Source organism: Filicampus tigris, chromosome 15 (genome assembly GCF_054856515.1).
Source record: "Filicampus tigris isolate MCC_2025a chromosome 15, RoL_Ftig_1.0, whole genome shotgun sequence".
NCBI classification, from domain to species: Eukaryota; Metazoa; Chordata; class Actinopteri; order Syngnathiformes; family Syngnathidae; genus Filicampus; species Filicampus tigris.
Window position 1 is genome coordinate 2,437,138 of NC_141231.1, and position 18,409 is coordinate 2,455,546.

An 18,409-nucleotide genomic window follows, 5' to 3' on the forward strand; every position below is an offset into this window, starting at 1 on the left:
TTGTCTTGGGGATGACCTAAAAATAAAAAATAAAAATAAAAGACATACTACACTTTGTTTACCACTCCATCTTTATTGCTTATTCACCTTTACACTAGTGGCCAGGTACTATTTAGATCAGAAAAAAAACAGTGTGGATAAAATTCACTCAGATTTGGATTAAGTTACAAAAGAAACCAGTTGCAGGCTTTACATGACTATTGGTGAAACTGACAAATGGTTTGAGTGATTTTCTCTACTTTCAGTACAATTAACTTAATATGTGATCAGAAAAGAACGTATCAACAAAAGCAACAGCCATGACTCTTTTTCAACTCTATTAAAGCTTCGGAAAACTGAGCATTTGTGATTCTCATAGCAGAACACTCCACATTATGAATACATTGGTAAATGGTGATAAATCCTACACAGTGAAATATGAATCTGAAATCATGAAGTGTATTTTTTTTCTTCAGATTACTGCCAACTAGAGCATCACGTCCATGAATGTGAATCTGTAAAAACAAAAGTGCCCCAAGGCTAGTACAAATTGAGAGACCGCCTTGAGTGACAAAAAAAACAAAAAAACTGTACATGAGAAAAGTAGCTATTAAACCCAACATGGATCAGTAACTGATATGACATGGCTTTCAGAAAAGGCATCACTCATGAATATAATAATGGTTATAGTGGAAGAGAACTCAGTGATGCACTGTATAGAGGTTAGTTAATACTGGGAACCAGTTCCTGCTACACACACTGTGGTGCATTTCCATTAGATGATGAAATAAGTCAGGTGCCATTGGCAATAATGTCAATATTGATTGATTGTTGTGGAATCTAAAGAGAGGATTGTTTTGACAGCTGCACATAAATAGTTACCAACATTATTTCCTGCCCAAGAGCAGTATATATAAATTTGATCAACTTTGATCATTAGTTGATACACTGTTTGGAAAAAAAAAAATCATAATTTTTCAGGGCTAAAGCAGAAATGTAAGTTGGAACAAATTCAAAATACATTTGTGACATTTATCGCAACAATGTTAGTTCGCAACACCAAAGCAAGCAAGTTGTTTGCTCCAAAACAATTTGCTGAGTTGTTTTTACAGATATCTTAAAGTTGGAGGGACAATACAAGGGACAATTAGTTCTGTAAACTCTTATTTCTTTGTTGAAAGTGCAGTTAGGCCAATTTTCAAATGATCACAATGTAAATTATTTTATTGAATTTCTCAACTTAAATTTTTATCAAAGTTTGTTACCTTGAAATGTTGAGTTCACACAACATTTTGTCTTTTTTTTTACAACTGCATGTACAAGGAGAGCAAACCACGTCCAAATTCCACAGTGATAGGCTCCAGCTCACCTGCGGCCCTGATAAGCGCTCCAGAAAATGGATGCATGGATTGATGTATTTGAGGGAATTGGAAATTTCCATCGACAAAACATTACATCGTGAGGATCGAAGACCATAACTTTTCAACGATAATCAAAAGACAAAACTAACAAAAGAAATGAACAAAGTAATCAATTACAATTGAGGGGTTTTAAACGTGTAAAAACTGTCATCAAAATGATAGAATTTGGAAGATCCTTGACTCGCTTTTAAGGGGATTTTACCGATAGTATGTCAAACTTTCCAATGCATTATAGTGTTAGAACTGATGACAAATAAATATAAGAGTTTATGGCAAACAATGTCGTAAAAGAGTCAACGGAAAAATGTGTGTGACAACTTGTGTGAAGAACAAAACATAAACATCCATCCAATTTCTATGCCACTTATCCTCTTCTCGGTCTCGGGTGAGCTAAAGCCTAAACCATCTTACTAAACATTGGACTGGTCACCAGTCAAAGGGCACATATGGAGATAGACAACCACTCACTCTCACACTGAGTGGGAAGTGATCACACACTGCTTGCACCCAAGACGGCGAGCATGTGTACTGCTGCATCAAGAGTGACAGAGCAAAACATGTCAACTTCAACTATTCATACGACACTTTTTCTCAACAACAAAATGATTGGGGAAAGCTTGCTCGAACACATTTGAAACCCAAACAGTGTCAAGAACAAAAGCCACGAAAACTTCAAAAGTCGTTGAACCTGTGATGGATGACCCTGGGTCTCAACTATCATTCTCATTCTGTTGAACAAATCTCTGAAAGACACGCTCTACTAATAGAACATTTGAACTCTTAGTGATTTTGCACATTATTAGGTTTTTATGAAAATAAAGTGATAGTGCAGCAATCTGACTAACCAGTATAACTGAGTAATCATTTCTGTCAACATGAACATAATTGTCATTGGTTGTGATCTGTGAATGCAAGACATAAAAGGCAACAAATGTATTAAATGTGAAGGTAATGAAAACGGCAAACAAGGAACCTGGACATTCTACTCGTAAACCATAGTTTAGCATATGAATAATTAATTATATAGTAATATCTGCAATTATAGCCTCGTTGATTGTGATTTCCCCGACACGTATTTGCTGTTGTTTAACCAAGTTGAGCTTATTTATTGAAACTTGCAAAATGTAATGATTGGTTACTTGAGAAAGCACTGCGTAGCCATTTTTCAGATTTCATATCAACAGCAACTTGACACTGCCACTTTCTAGCTGTGCAAGTGTGAAACTGTGAATGAGCAGTTAGTGAACATGAATTACCTGTCACATTTCATGTCTAAAGGGGAGCTTGTTGACTTTCTCTACCCAACTCTCAAGTGAATGGAAATGTAAAAAGGACAGCATTCCATTTTAAAAGCCGGGCCTAAGTGAGGTTGCGCTAAATCCAAAGTCTTTATCGACCACAGATCAGATTCAACTACAGTTGAGTAATTGAGTATGCACTGAACATTTGCCAGCCCAATCTAAATAATTTTAAATAGAGGGTACAGTCTTAGGTGTTTACAGTTATATTATAAAACACACACACAGTAAAAGGAAGGGACAAACAATATTTACATATATAACAAAAAGTCTTATCTGCAGAGTCTTCCCTCATGCCAACATCAGCCTACTTGCATATTGGCTCATCTTCACTGTGCATGTGACCACAGCTCTCTGAGCTACCAGGAGAGGGTGGCCACTTTATGCAGGTGTTGCGCAACACCACATGACCTTTATCCTCCACCGTGGTCAATGCCACCAGGTTACGGTTGCGTGCTGTGTTTCCTTCCGCTGAGAATCAAGCATCAATCCAGCTGCTATGTTCTATCAAGAAATATTTCACAAAACACACACCGAGCGATAACAGTCACCCACCCACACCCCCCCATTCCATCAGAGGAGACGCTTACGAGCAGCAAAGGTAAAAACACCATGCGCGTCTTAACTCCTAAACGTCATATATGTGAAGCTGGTGCCCAAACTGCCGTGAAAAGGGTCGGAGAGACAGTTCTGCCAACAAAATTAAAACTAATCACAATAAGAAAATGCACACATTGACCCTTGCGGTGATGACGAGGAGCTTGAGGTCGCTTTGCTTGATGTTTGCCACATATCGAGGCAGGGTGGTGTCAACCTCTTTGTCCGTAGTTTACCTCCTGTGCATGATTTGTTTCCATGGGGTCTTCTTTGAAGCTCTCACACTGCTCCATTACTTTCCTGAAAGAAAAGTCAAGAGATTTACATGGCTGCAAAGATCTGCGGGATGATGCAATCCACTGTAAGGGAATTCTTCATTTCTATTTTGTGTGGGGTTTTTTTTGTATTCCCCGAAGGTTTTTAATAATAAATCAAACAGTTAAACAACGTTATGTCCAAATATGGTCACTTTATTTATTTACAAATGGATACAACCGGTCCATCCCCCACATCTTCAGTTATTTTTAAGGCCTTCTCAGACTACAAGACTTTTTTGTCGTTCAAAACTGTTGCGCTGTCAGACTACAAGATATTATCGTTCTGTGTCTCGGACCGGGTGAGATGTCACACTACAAGTCCGCCATCGATCAGACCCCGCCCGATCATCGCATGCTTCCGCCAACATTCTGTTCCTCGTCGCAGGTCCATCGCGGAGGTGGGACAAGCAGCTGTCAGTCATGGCAACGGAGGCAGGACAAGCAGTCGTGTAGTTGCTTGTTGTGCGGTGTTCAAAAGTTCAGAAAGGCAACAAAAAAAACAAACCAAAAAAAATGAGACTATGGCTCGCCATATTATAAGTAGGGACGGCACTGTCCTTCCTATTGGTCAGTGCCGAAGAACCAATCAAAGGACGACGTGGGACACGTCACACTATGCGGCAAGAAGAACAAAAATTCTGACATGCCAGAATTTCGAGGTACTGGTCGCGAAGCGTCCCGGATGCCAAACGACCAATCGTTGATTATGTCACACTACACCGGCTACGATGTGTCAAGACAACTCATAATCAGCTACGAGCACCTACGTTTGTCTGCGACACGTCTGTCGGCCCAAAATCGGTCTATAATTGTGTAGTCTGACATCGCCTTTACTCATACTGTCTGATTGGTGCAGAGGGATACTGTACCGCCCACCTGCCCATATCTACCACATCCGGTCGGAAAATGTTGTGTTTAGTTATTTCTTAACGTGTTTTGGGGATTTGCTGTTGCCTTTAGCTTTTTGATGTTTTGTTTAATTAATTATTTTCATGTTTTTTTTATTTTGCTGTTGTGTTTAGTTTTGGATTTTTTCTTTAGCCATCAGTCTTTTGTAATTTGTTGATGTGTTTAGCTTTATGATGTGATGACATGTAATTTGCATCTTGTTGCAAACACGAATGTGTGAAAAAGCAGCCTGTCTTACTGGGCCATGTCCTTAGTCTCAGGCTGCGAACTTTCCAACTCCAAAACTCTCTCCAAAAGGCCAATTCCTCCTTCTTTTATGAGCAGGGGACAGTACTTGCTTGCTGGAACATGAGCAAAGATTGGAAGAATGTGGGCATTATTCCTGATACCGCAAAATGTATTTAGAGAAGTAGTACACTACACAAGCATATACAGTATCTATGTGTGTATATTTGCGTAAGTGAGGATAAGAACAAGCACAGGAAAGTGACATGCTAAAACAGAAAAATAAATACATACATTTGAAATAGATACAATTCAATATTTAAATTGGACAGAGTAAAAATATGCTACATGACAAAAACATTCGGAAAACACTGTGAGTGTGTGACTGCTGAGTCTGTGACTATCATATTACTATTTTGACATCATGGCTGAATCTTGAGATACTCACGGTAAACTGACACTAGGTTGTACAGAGCCCACGTGGCCCAGTGTTGACTAACTGGAGCGATACTTTGAGGCAGAAGTCGCAAGATGGGCTCGAATGACCTAAGAGAATATACAATTTTAAACAGAGGAAACCCCATGACAGCCGTGCAGCCGGTCAACAGCCAGCAAACTTGAAAACAGTAGTATTGATTAGTGGGTTGTTTTTTTGTGCTCCTGTGCTCCTTACCACAGCTTTCAGTATTTATTTATTTTTTTAATCAACAGCATGAGCTCAGTTTACCTTAAAATATTAGCTTGCTATTTTGATGGTACCTGGCTTATAATACTATAATACTGTCATTACCATGGCACGGAAATAATAAATCTTGTAACTTGAGGTTCCCCTATGTATTTTAACCACACAATTTCAAAATAAGTAAACTAACATACACTGGCCATATTATTTTCTTGGTGAGGAAGATAGTATCACCTGTAGTTGATGTTGCGACGTGAGCTGACATCCCAGCTCTGAATCGCATCCCACATCTTGTCCATCACCGTGTCTCTTAGTGGCTCTTCCATGGACCAAAGCTCTGGTCCATCAAACATGATGTGGGAAAGCACGCCGCATGCATTGTATGACACCTCAATCCCATCAGCCTTACTGTCTAGTAGATTACTGCCATGAAAGTGAGAGGAAAACAGAATAGAATATTATGTACTTGTTGAGAAATGTTTGCAAGAAGGAATTACAGCATTGGGTACCATTTCTAACAATTAAAGCGTAGGCATGTTTGCCTTTCAATTCTCAAAAGTAGTGAAAGGCCAAAACAAATATCGGCCCTTTTGTCAAGAGTACCTGTTATAGTGCTATGGTACCCAAATGCTGGCTTTAGACAGTCTGTCGCTTCAACAGAAAATTTGCTCTTTCATGTGTGACTTCATGTGTGGGAAATGACTTCATGCCTCACTGGCTATAGTAATGTGTTACCTGAAAACAGAGATGAACTGCGGTGTGACCAGCTTTGGTCTGAGCGCTTTCACCTCAGCAACATTACCCAGAAGCCCCAGCATGTTGCGATGCAGCTCCTGCTTATCTGGAAATCCCTTCAGGTAAGTTTAAGAAAGACAGAAGAGGTTTCAATCATCATCGGCGAGATCCTTTTGAGACTTTGGAACACGTGGGACAACACTCACGTCCACACACTTATACACAACACTCACTTTCAGACAGTCCAGAAAGAGACTCATTCCATGACAATTGAGGAACATCTGACAGTTGTCTGGTGTCTCATCAGTAATATTCCACAGAGCACTCCAAGAAAACTCCATCACCTGGTCACACTGAGTGCACATAAACAGACAGAATTCCATTTATTAAACCTATAGCATATCTAGCATATTTTAATAAACCTAGCATATCTAATCTACATTAAAACAATGAACAAGAGAATTCTAAAGCGCTGAATTAGACTGGGGTCTTCAAAGAAAACATCAAGATCTATAGATCCAAAATCAGTGACATCGTAACTCACCATTCGATCCTGCAGTTTCTTCTGTATTAAGTTCAACATTGTCTGAGAACAAAGGACAAGAATGAATTGAAAAGGATCGGAAAATAAATACTTTAGCACCATCAAGGGATGACCAACAACAGTTTTATTTTTACTTGATCTCATATTCCTTTTTGGGGGAGTGTTGTTTTTTACTACTGTAGGCCCCTTCAAAAATGTGTGATTATTCACTTCCAAATTCTTGTCATGTGTGATAAGGAATAAGATAGATATTTTGACTTATGCTAACCCGATTGCATCTAAACAAACAAATGTGATTTGCTTTTGCTGAAAAAACAAGAGCGGCACATACATCCTCCCGTTCTTATATAATATAAAGCTCTAAATATATGCATGATACAGAATACTGGCTATTATCCTGAGTAAAAAGGTGAAATCTCACAAGAAGAAATTTGGGCTGTAAACAATCCTCAATCAACAAACTGAAAACTTCATTTTGATGTTACCTTAACAAATCCCATCTTCCCCACGGCTTCCTTATGGTGGTTGTCAACCTGGCAGACTAAAGCATTGCAAAGGTGCACAGCGATTCTTTGGATGGATTCATCCTGCCTTGCCGGCTCCAAGATTTTTAGCAGCAGCTGGTTGACCCGACTATACTGAAACTCCAGCTCCTCGGGAATGCTGAAGTTGCACAGAGTCAAGCAGCAGTTCCTTTGAACCTTGTGTGGAGATGGCCATAGGGAAAAAAGGGAGACTTAAAATTAACATTGTGCAACGTCATAATAATGCATGCTTATTCTCAGTTTTTACTTGCTCCATTTACAAATAGATCAAACAAACAAATGACACAGGAGACATCATCACGAAGAAGTATGGCATTTTTCTATTCCGTCAAGAAACTTTCCACTCCCTAAAAAGCATGAAGGGCAGTTCTTTACCTGTTTCTGTGCTGTTTCAAGTTGAAAATGCATGGAACACTTCACGTATCACAGAACTATTAAAGAATGACGCTTCTTTAGGAGATAAGGAAGAAGAGCACACTTACAGTGACCTCCTGGTATTGCTCCATTCCATTTAAAACCACTCGAATGACCTCCTGGCGAAGCCGCACACTTTGGTCACTGCGGTATTCTGTGTTTGTCAGGTAAAAGAGCGCAGCGCTACCTGTCACCTGAATGCTCTTATCATATTTATGGCACTTCAGTGCTGCTATAACAAGCTGAAACAAGACATTTTTTGCGTCAACAATTTTGTCGATTAGTCGATGGCCTTCTCTTTTTTTAAGTCTCACACCTGCAACGCTCGGAGTAGCTGGACGCAGTGTTGTATCCTGGCGATGTCAAACAGTTGATTGATGGCTCTATGGGCCAATTCGGGGCGAAACTCGGTGTAAGCTTCAATAGCATTCAGGACCTGTTCTTCATTTTTTGATCCAGTCACCTGCAATGGTGCCACAAAAAAAACTGTTCATAAGCATTGTTAAAACACACAACCTTTTGTATTCAGCTTGTCACTGTTTAAAGGTTAGTGTCGTGCATAAAACCACAACAAAACATCCACCGCATTGTGCAATATCAATGCCAGTGATCTTTTCGCTTTTTTTTTTCCTCAACAATTTTTTTTACTATTTTGTTAATATAAATAAAATACAATCTCCTCAGATGAACGAGCACTTAAAGAAATTTAAAAAGAACTGAAGAAAAAAGTCTGCGTTGGCCTCTGCGTTAGGGTCCCCTAAAAAAACAGCTTTCCCTGAATGTCAGCCATTTCTCCAAGAGATTTTCTTTCAACTTCAGTCTATACACAATTTCTTTCTCTGATTTTAATAGTCTATGCTAATGAAAAGTACGTGTGGAAGTATGTATCCTCTCCTGACAATCAAGTCTATTGAGAAACTTTGAAGCATCCTTAAGCAAAACGTCTCTGAGGGTAGTAGGCAGTAGCAAAACATCTATGAGGGTGGGGGGCAGTTCACATCCAAACAGCACCTTCAGGAGGCTATTCTGATATCCTGCAAATAAATTCAAGCAGAGAATGTGCAAAAAATAACAAGTTGAATAGATCCAAGTCTTGCAATGCTACTAAGAAGGTAAGCAGTCCTATCTTAAGCCGATGTTTTTGGTGATATAGCTTTTGATTTTAGCAAATACAACCTTCTACTGCTGCAAATGGAACAAATGACTATTTTCAGTTCTTTACAAGCCATAGAAAGTCTTGAAACACTGCATAATAATTTAGACAGTGCATTTTAATGAAAACTTGTTATTTTTGAAAAAATCCCGTTATCATAGGGAGGTTTGTTTAAAAACGTTCAAATTATTCTCTAACAGTTGATGACTAGCTGAGTTCCATTTACATAGACTATAGCATTTATAAAAATCTGAGAAAAACATTTGCACAATAATTTGGACCATGGTGTATGGAAGATGTTCCATGACAAGTATATCATCCATGATTGACAGCCATTGTTTGTATGATGGAGCCTGACAGAGCTTCAGTCTTACAGGGGAAGTCAACCCCAAAATTTTCTTTACAATAACGCGATCTTTGCAGCCCCACTAGTCTAAACTTGATATTATGATTAATATTGTGTTTGTGGAATACAAAGTAAGCAGCAAAATCCACCCATTTTTACCCATCTCAGGGGGTGGCCATTTTGTCACTTGCAGTCGACTAAAAATGACATCACAGTTGCTCAGGGCTCAGGTAACAGCCAATCAACCCAGGTAACAACCAATTAACTCATATTCCACACACGCAATAATGATCAGAATGCCGTGTTTAGACTAGTGGGGGCGCATACAACATATTGTAAAGAAAAAAATTGGGGTTGACTTCCTCTTTACTTAAGCCATTTCTTGGTTATGGCTTTCAGCCCAGCCACCAGGAGAATGTTGATAATCGGTCAATATGTGATGTTGAGTATGAGGAGTGAGGTACACTTGCTTCACTGCACTTTCGTGACAAACACAGCAAGGTTTGAAAGTAAAACAAAACATTTTCAAACATTTTTGAACTTCCATCCATCCATTTTCCAAACCACTTATCCTCAGTAGGATCGCGGGCATGGCAAACATAGACAAAAAAATACAGTATTTACACTCACAATCACATCTGTGGGCAATTTTTACTGTTATATTTATATAATATTTATAATTATCTGCAATATATTTGGTGTTTTTTGACCATGAAAAAAAGTGTTTCAATTTAACGGACAATTGGCTTTAAGAGACAACCCCTCCCCACTATTAAATGGAGGTTCAATGTTACTTCACTCATCACAAACAGTTCTATTTCATTTCATTTTACTCTATATCTGCACGCCATAGTTATTTTTTAATTGGCCTTTTGCAGGTTATTATTTTTATTATTTTTAGAGCTTCCACATCTTCATATCCTTTAAGGGATCCAGAAAAGGGCCTGTCTGATGACACTGTCCCATTGCTTTCCTAGTGCGGTTGATCCATTTCTGCCAAGGATTTATTGTGGTGCCTCCACAATTAACAAATTCTTGAGCTTTGTTTGTCCTGTTCTATTTCACTCGCTACATTTCCGCTCCATTTAGAAAGATGGTCTTCACATTGGTGTGTATTGGAATATTCTACGTCTTGTCATCAGGATGTCATATCCCTTTAGATCTCCACACGGCCTAAGAATGTAGAAAAGCTGTTCTAGCTTTGCCTGGCCTCATCAGCACATCCTGGTCAAAAACTCGATCAATAACTATCACACTCCCCAGACAAGTAAGAGCGCTGCCATCTGGTGTTACTTTATTACCTACAGTGATTGGTCTTCCTAAGTAACGATGTTTCACATTCATTTTTACCAAGATTTGCAATTTCATACATAGGTATATATGAAATTAAAATATGGTTAAATATTGCTGTAGGCTGATCTTCAACTTTGGAAATTTTATAATTTAATATTCAACTCCAGAAGAGTCAGTGCCTCACCAGTCATGAACCTCACCGTACGTCACTAAGCTGGACTGTTCTGGTGTCTTAGAGGTTTTGCCTCTCATTTGAGAGGCACCTAATATTCCATGTCCTAAACTTAGTGATAGCCGAGGAGGGCGAATGTCAGTGTTCTTACATATCAACTATGATCATGATATTTAAAGCCATTTCAGAGGGGCTGTAATATAGGATTTCTAGCTGACTCTCATAAAGCGAGATGTTTATTTTCAAGGTTAGAGGCTGTCAAACTGTGACAGAATGAAACAGAAGTCAATAACGTCTCATCTTTAGAGCCTCTTCTACGCCACTTAATAGAGAGGATAACGCATTCGACGCACCTTACTTTCAGAAGATTGAAGGCATTTATGTCAGTTGTACCTTATAAGCAGGGATGTGCGTCACATTACAAAGGGTAGTGTCGTATAAACCCAAAAACTGGAGAGGCCTCTTCAGCTCTTGGAAAGGGTAGATGCTGCTCTTGCATGGCTCGTTACTAGAGAAGAGAAAATGTTCACAGAAAATCATGAAAGAGGTTTTTATATCCATTGTCTGCTTAGTTTAGTGTCATTGACCCACCTCGGCCGACCCATTGCTTCTTCTAAGTGTGGAACTGTGCAGTTGTCAAGCATGATGTGACCTGAGATGTCCAGTGAAACCAGATTGACCAGTCGCTGAACGATAGCAGTCAAAATTTTCCTGGTCATCTTAAACTTGGAGGTCCTCCTACTCTCACGTGAGATGTCAAGATGCCTGAGGAATGCAGTTTCAATAGTTATTCGGGGGGCTTGGACAGTGAATTACACAATTATTTTGTTATCAACTAAACTACTAATTTGTTATTGTATCCACATTATTTTGACCAAATTATCACTGAGTGGAGCACAGACTTCAGCTTTTGATTTAGCCCAACTAAACAAATAAGACATCAAGAATATAAGGCCAGTCAGATAGGGAAAAAAAGCAAGTAAAAACAAAAATGGGGATGTAGTAAAATCATCAGCAAAGACGTGGCTTAGCAACTTAGCGACATTAATTACAGTCGCAGATGGGGGAAAATGGGAATTGGGACAGGCTGCTCAAGAGATGCCTTCCTGTTGAGCTACCTTTGAGCAACCTCTCAAACCTCTCAAGGAAGCCGACTAGCTCTTTTGTTTGCAAATGAAGCTGCTAAAAGCAAAATTCCCTTCTGGTGATTATCTAAGTGAATGAAAGAACGCAATCAATATTTTAAAAAATGGAGTGCCACATTTTAGGCAACTCGCATATGCTGAAAAATAAGGAAACAAACTGCAAACAAACCTCGGTACTTACCTGAGATTGACAAGTTCCACCAACGTATTGACCAATTCTTCTGAAAGGTCCACATTGTAGAGAACAAGAGATGCCAGTCTGTCTTTCCACTGAGTTAGAAAAGATGTTCCCAGTAATTGTACGTTAGACAGATCTAGTGAGGTGAGCGACTTCAAGGGTTTGAGCAGGGTCTCAGCATGCATCTCATCTGGTAAGCCACCCAGGTTGAGCAACCGCAGGCGGTTGAACCCCTGGAAGTTAAAGTCCGTCTTTAATGCCTGCCTTGAAACAGGGCTTTCTTCCTCGTCATCCTCTGTATCTTCATTGCAGGCTAGTGGGGCGCCACCTTTCCTATAGAATATGTTGCTGCAGCCAAAGAGACAAAGAGAGACTAGCGTCTCGCGGAAGCATGTCAGTGTTTTCAAGCTGCGGGATGACAGACTGTTGCAGTAGGTGAGGTGAAGCTCAATCAGGTCCTGGAAGAACACGCAAAAATAATAAGAAATGTTAATGCATAAAAAATGTACTTTTTTTCTGATTACTTTATATCAGCCAAGTACTTCCTCCTTGTAGATAATGAAAATACCGACGTCTTTATAACGGAAAAGAGGATGGTAATTACCACTCGATTTTTTAAAAATTAAACATAGTGCTTCTCTTGCACTGACACTTTATTTTTACCTCTTCGATTGACACAGTAAAGCTGAATAAACTCGAATCTGTGTGAAAGCCACATGTTTAAGATCTCAAATTCTTTTGGAATTATGTTTATGTGTGCTACAGGGGCTGATATATTAATTATTTTGTAGGTGTTGAATTTCTGGTTTTCAAGGGTAATTCCAAAGACGACCTTAGGTTTTGGGGAGCTGTTGAGCTAGGTTCTTTAGGCCTTAATGGGTTAATAGCAGAAAATCTGTTTAAAAGCCCAAGTTGTTTTCCCATTTGTGCAGTTCCAGAACCCTCTGGTGGTTAGTTTATTAGTGCCATTTAATTTGATGGATGCCACCTATGCAGTTATGTTATGTGATGATTTTTTTTTTTAAATATGAGCTTTTTTTTTTTTTACAATATTGTGAGCTTTTATACAGTATGGTGAGCTTTTTATACATCACCAACCTATTGTGATAATTAACGTATCGTGAAGATCATATGGTGATAGTATTGTATCGTGACATTTGGATATTGTGACATCCCTAGCTAGAATGTTAGCTAATATTAGACAAACTGACACAAACTGGTGTGACATCATACATGGGCAAACAAATGTGTACTAGCACTTTATGCAAACAGCAGTACGTCAATAAACGCACCTTGTGGCATTTAGGCATGATAAATGTTAGGGAATAAAAGCAAACTCAAACAGCAAAGTAAACAAATGCTATTAGTTGCTTCCTTGGGAGAGAAGCAAAGATATACTTTCAGTCCTAACATTTTATTGTGCATGACGTCCATTCAAGTACCGCCAACAACTCAAATCAAGTCAACTCCAATTTATTTATAGAGAACTTTTTGAAACAAAACAGGACATCTCAAACACAGATGTAAAAACACTGCATTGTCAAAAAATAAACCTGACAACAGCACCAAGATTCCACAAGATGGCGTCCAAGTAATATTTGTATTACTTTGGCCTAATTACAAAAACAGCAAATAGATGAGCTTTTCAGCAAATAGTGGAGGATGGGACCATTGGGATCCTTTTCATCACATTAAAAAACTGGACATTATTTTAAATGTACCAACATAAATTACTTATGGTTCAGTGACTGGTATGGTCCGTAACGTCCGTAAGAAAATAGCAAAGATTTTGATCATTGTTTTTCAAAATAAAACCAGATTTTTTCAAATGTTTTATTTTGATTCAACACAAAGATAATCAGTTTTCTTTAAGGAAGGACAACAAATATTTACTGCTGGAGGCTGAAATCTAGAGGATTGAGAGAATTTTAAATCAAACAATGTGTCTGACCAATTCATTGATTATCAAAATGTTTATTGATTAAATAGATATGGGCTTTCACTTACTACAGCGCTTTTCCACCTACAAGGCACTCAAAACGCTTCACACTGACTCCTCATCCAGCTACCAATCAGGAGCATCAGGAACAACTGGGGATTCAGTATCTTGCTCAAGGACATTTTCATTAGAGGCGCCGGGGATCAAACCCACAACCTCTGGGTTGAGAGACCAGCCCCATATATAAATTGTTGCATTTCAAGTAGTTTGTCTTAAAATTGTTTTCATTGGCATTGTCTATCATTGACATGGTGCATCTTTTGTCTTTATAGTAATAAGAGAAATTCATTAATTAACTACAAACTACGGCTATCACCAGGGGCCACCACATCCTTGGTAACAGCATGGAAATTCGTGAAAACTACCGTACGGCCACTCCACTCCAGGCCAAACAAGGCTCGCATCAGCCGTGCGCAATGGACGCCCATGAGCCAAGGGCTGCACTTGACCAAGATAGCCATCCCCAACCCCCCCAACCCTCAACCGGGAACTACCGTCTGTGTCCGCAACCCCCCCCAACGCAGCTTGATGAAAAGTTTTTGACTCAAATTCCCAGGCCAAATTTTTGCTCCAATACATCCCTAGCTGTCACTATCAAATATTTTTAGAATAAATTATTCTATCCATTATTCCACTGATTAATCTGATAAAAACTGTCCCCTCTCTTTGGAATGACCTCCCGATAAACGTTAGGCTCTTGTCTACTACATTTTTATTCTTTGGCTTTCGACTCAGCATTAGACTCGGCATTGTTTTAGTATTCTATTGTGCTTACAACTGTCTGTTTTTATGTCTGATTTGTACTTCATGTACAGCACTTTGCATGCAGCTATGGTTGATTTTAAAGTGCTCTATAAGTAAAGTTGAGTTGAGGTTTATTCTATCTAAAGTATTGAAATTAGTATCCTTGTAGTATTATTTTTTAATAGTCGTTTAGCAGTTAGCTATTATTTCACTGCGTTTTACAAGTCAGTTTTTGCCATGGTATTATTTTCAGTACAGGTATCGAGGTATTTTATGCAGGTACAGTATCAAAGTCAAACTTTTGGTGTCGTGACATCACTATACTGCTGAGAGGCTGAAATCAGAGGATTTGGACAATTTCAAGTTAAACAATGGCTCTAAACGATTAATTGAGTAATAAAGTAGTTGTTGATTAACTTGCTAATCTATAAAACTTCACATGTGTACTACAAACCTGATCTTGTTGTCTGTACGTACTGTACTTATAAATACTAAACACAGATCCCCACAGATGGTGTGTTCTATCACAAATAAACATGCATTATGCAAAGTGCTTTTCATTTAATAATCTAGTACAGTCTTTTACCTGTTTCCTTATCGCCTCCAAGTCTCTGTCACGGACAAAATCTTCTTTCAGCTGCACCCTGGTGAGTCTAGTGCTCCGGGGTTCTGAGAATAGTTGGAAAAAGTTCTCTTCTGGTTCAAAGTTACTGTCTGTATGGACCAACTCCATATACCTGTTTAAACAAACAAATTAAACAATTTAGGATGCATGAGCTCTGCAATACAGTAAGAGCACACATAATTGACTAGTCAAAATGGAAATTAGCTGAGTGTAATCATGACAATGTCATATACATACACATTGACCAATTTGTCACAGATTTCGCTGGGAAGAAAGATGTCTGAGCGCAAGCAGAGCTTGTCCCTCAAACCCTGATAGCACATCGTTGTTCTGAGGTTCCTCAGGCAGAATACTGTTGCCAGAGTCATGAGGCTGTCGGGATTGTCTCCTGCTTTGGCTGCCATATTAGCCTCTTTTTGTCTGGCTCAGATCCAAGACTTGGCAGTGCAGGGGACCTGAAGAGACAAATATTGAGAAATTAGATGCATGGTGAGGATGAGGACATTAGTGTGGGTGAGTAGTACCACAATTCTGACAAACCGCTGCTCATTTTTCCCCCACATTTTTAGAAACGCATTAAGGTCAGTGAGAGGAGAGATTAAATTGACTGGAAAATAATAGCATAATAATTGCAGAAAATCAGTTTTAACAACCCTGAGTATATGTCAATATAATCATTAATTTTGTATATATTTACACAAAAGGCTGCTGCAAGTGGAACACTTGTCATTGGAAAAACGTTGCTTCATTAAAACCTTTAGGATTAATGTTGAATTTATTTATAAAAAAAAATGTGTGGGGTAAAAATAACGTCACGCGGTGAAAGACACAAGCCAATACACGGAATGTATACTTATAATTTACATGCCAAGCAAAAACACAATATTGGCCATTTTGCTGGTTGTTAACGACTGAAGTTGGCTACTTTACAACTTGTTTAAACATTTAAAACAACACGACCTATTGACATAATATTAAGCGTATCGACTCTTGCAGGTTCGCCGCAATTAAATGCATAGTTTCCGCGTCTTCTGACGGCTATTACTAGATTGTTAGCAGTAAAGCAATGAATCCTATGTGACTAAGTTAGCAAGCGAGCAAGCTAGTTAGCGATTAAGTAGAACAATTTATTTAAATAACACCAACGCTACATAGTCAAATATGACCGGGCAGCGAACGGTTACATACATGTTCATAATTACCCACACTACTTACAAGTAGTTGTTATTCTAAATTGGGCTACCAAATGCCGGTAGTGTACATCACTAGTGTATTTCAGGTTACGTTAGCTTTGGGCTAACGATGACTTTCCCTGCAATGTTAGCGAACTTAGCAGTGCAGCTAGCGCTAGCTCCAAACATATGTGGAAATACAGCAAACAGTCAATGGTCAGCGGTGTCTGAGTAGGCATGTCATCATCTAGTGTTCTACCTTAGCTTTCGCCAAGGCTTTGAGTCTGGCTAGAGGCGAGAAACGGAGTTATTATCACCAGTCTTCGCTCATCTGATTTCGTTTTCGTCTGATGTCAACAAACAGACTCCTCCTACTTTTACTACAAGTCCTCCTTTCCTCCTTTCCTCCTGTTCCTCTTCCTCGTTTCCTCGCGTTGCTATGCACAGGGTAAAAAACATTATTATCATTGCAATGGGATTTATTATCACTGGAGTGATTCAAAAAAGTCACATATAGGTTATATGCGCAGTATCAGTTTATGCTACTGCACTTTTGTTGTGCTGTAGTTACTGTCTGTTTATTTTACAGCAGTAATAATGTGAGCTGATGATCCAAACTTAAAAATGCACCGACCAACTACTGTATTTAAGTGATAGTGCACTGCACGCTGCAGCGCTCTTCCAGGTGCGTAGCCAACCATTTTTCGTGGGGTGGCCAAAATGACACAACAACAATTAGCAAGCCTCCGTCATTCTTTTTCATGCCATCCACAGTCAAGGTTTCATGAAATAAAATGGTAAACATAAATGGCCAATAGTGGAAAGGCAGCCTGTCCTGATGATATACCTGTAGAGGTTTGGAAGTGTCTAGGAGAGGGGGCAGTAGAGTTTTTCTGACTGGGTTGTTCAACAGGATGTTAGATAGTGAGAAGATGCCTGCGGAATGGAGAAGTGTGCTGGTTCCCATTTTTAAGAACAAGGGAGACGTCCATAGTTGTGGCAACTATAGAGGAATAAAGCTGATGAGCCATACAATAAAGTTATGGGAAAGAGTAGTGGAAGCTAGACTAAGGGCAGAAGTGAGCATTTGTGAGCAGCAGTCTGGTTTCATGTCAAAAAAGAGTACTACAGATGCAGTATTTGCTTTGAGGATGTTGATAGAGAAGTACAGAGAAGGCCAAATGGAGCTGCATTGTGTTTTTATAGATCTGGAGAAATCTTAATACAGGGTGCCCAGAGAGGAACTGTGGTATTGTATGAGGAAGTCTGGAGTGGCAGAGAAGTATGTGAGAGCGGTGCAGGACATGTATGAGGACTGTAAGACAGTGGTGAGGTGTGCTGTAGGTGTGACAGAGGAGTTCAAGGTGGAGGTGGGACTGCATCAGGGATCAGCTCTGAGCCCCTTCTTGTTTGCTATGGTGATGGACAGGCTGACAGACAAGATCAGACAAGAATCTACATGGACTATGATGTCTGCAGATGACATTGTGATCTGCAGTGAGAGCAGGGAACAGGTAGAGGAGAAGCTAGAGAGGTGGAGGTTTGTCCTGGAAAGGAGAGGAATGAAGGTTAGCCGCTGTAAGATAGAATACATCTTTGTAAATGAGAGGGACCCAAGTGCAAGATTGAGGTTACAGGGAGAAGAGATCAAGAAGGTGGAGTACTTAGGGTCAACAGTCGAGAGCAATGGAGGGTGTTGAAAAGAGGTGAAGAAGCGTGTACAGGCAGGTTGGAACAGGTGGAGAAAAGTGTCAGGTGTGATGTGTGATAGAAGAGTTTCAGCTAAAATGAAAGGAAAGGTGAGACCAGCGATGTTGTTTGGTCTTGAGACAGTGTCACTGAAGAAAAGACAGGGGACAGAGCTGGAGGTGGCAGAGATGAAGATGCTCAGGTTCTCTCTGGGAGTGACCAGGATG

General features: G+C 39.4%; 1 protein-coding gene across 1 annotated transcript; it reads right to left on the reverse strand.

Moving 5' to 3' along the window:
- Positions 1–53: 53 nt before the first annotated feature.
- Positions 54–16,893, reverse strand: zer1 (zyg-11 related, cell cycle regulator). Its single transcript, XM_086054118.1, has 16 exons — positions 16,753–16,893; positions 15,559–15,776; positions 15,283–15,433; positions 11,957–12,411; positions 11,222–11,395; positions 11,024–11,138; positions 7,983–8,129; positions 7,735–7,908; positions 7,193–7,408; positions 6,708–6,749; positions 6,397–6,516; positions 6,164–6,279; positions 5,663–5,851; positions 5,195–5,292; positions 4,760–4,862; positions 54–3,595 (listed from the first exon to the last, which is right to left on the reverse strand). The coding sequence occupies exons 2-16, from the start codon at positions 15,723–15,725 to the stop codon at positions 3,508–3,510; spliced, it is 2,355 nt and encodes a 784-aa protein (XP_085910244.1). The 5' UTR covers positions 15,726–15,776; positions 16,753–16,893; the 3' UTR covers positions 54–3,507.
- Between the last annotated feature and the right edge of the window lie 1,516 nt (positions 16,894–18,409).

What these genes read in the sequence shown, in the direction of transcription:
- zer1 (XM_086054118.1), bottom strand. Translation starts at nt 15,725, where the DNA reads ATGGCAGCCAAAGCAGGAGACAATCCCGACAGCCTCATGACTCTGGCA. An exon ending in TGGAGGCGATAAGGAAACAG is followed by an intron (nt 12,412 to 15,282) that starts GTAAAAGACTGT and finishes GTGTTCTTCCAG; the next exon opens with GACCTGATTGAGCTTCACCT. An exon ending in AGCAATACCAGGAGGTCACT is followed by an intron (nt 7,409 to 7,734) that starts GTAAGTGTGCTC and finishes TCTCCACACAAG; the next exon opens with GTTCAAAGGAACTGCTGCTT.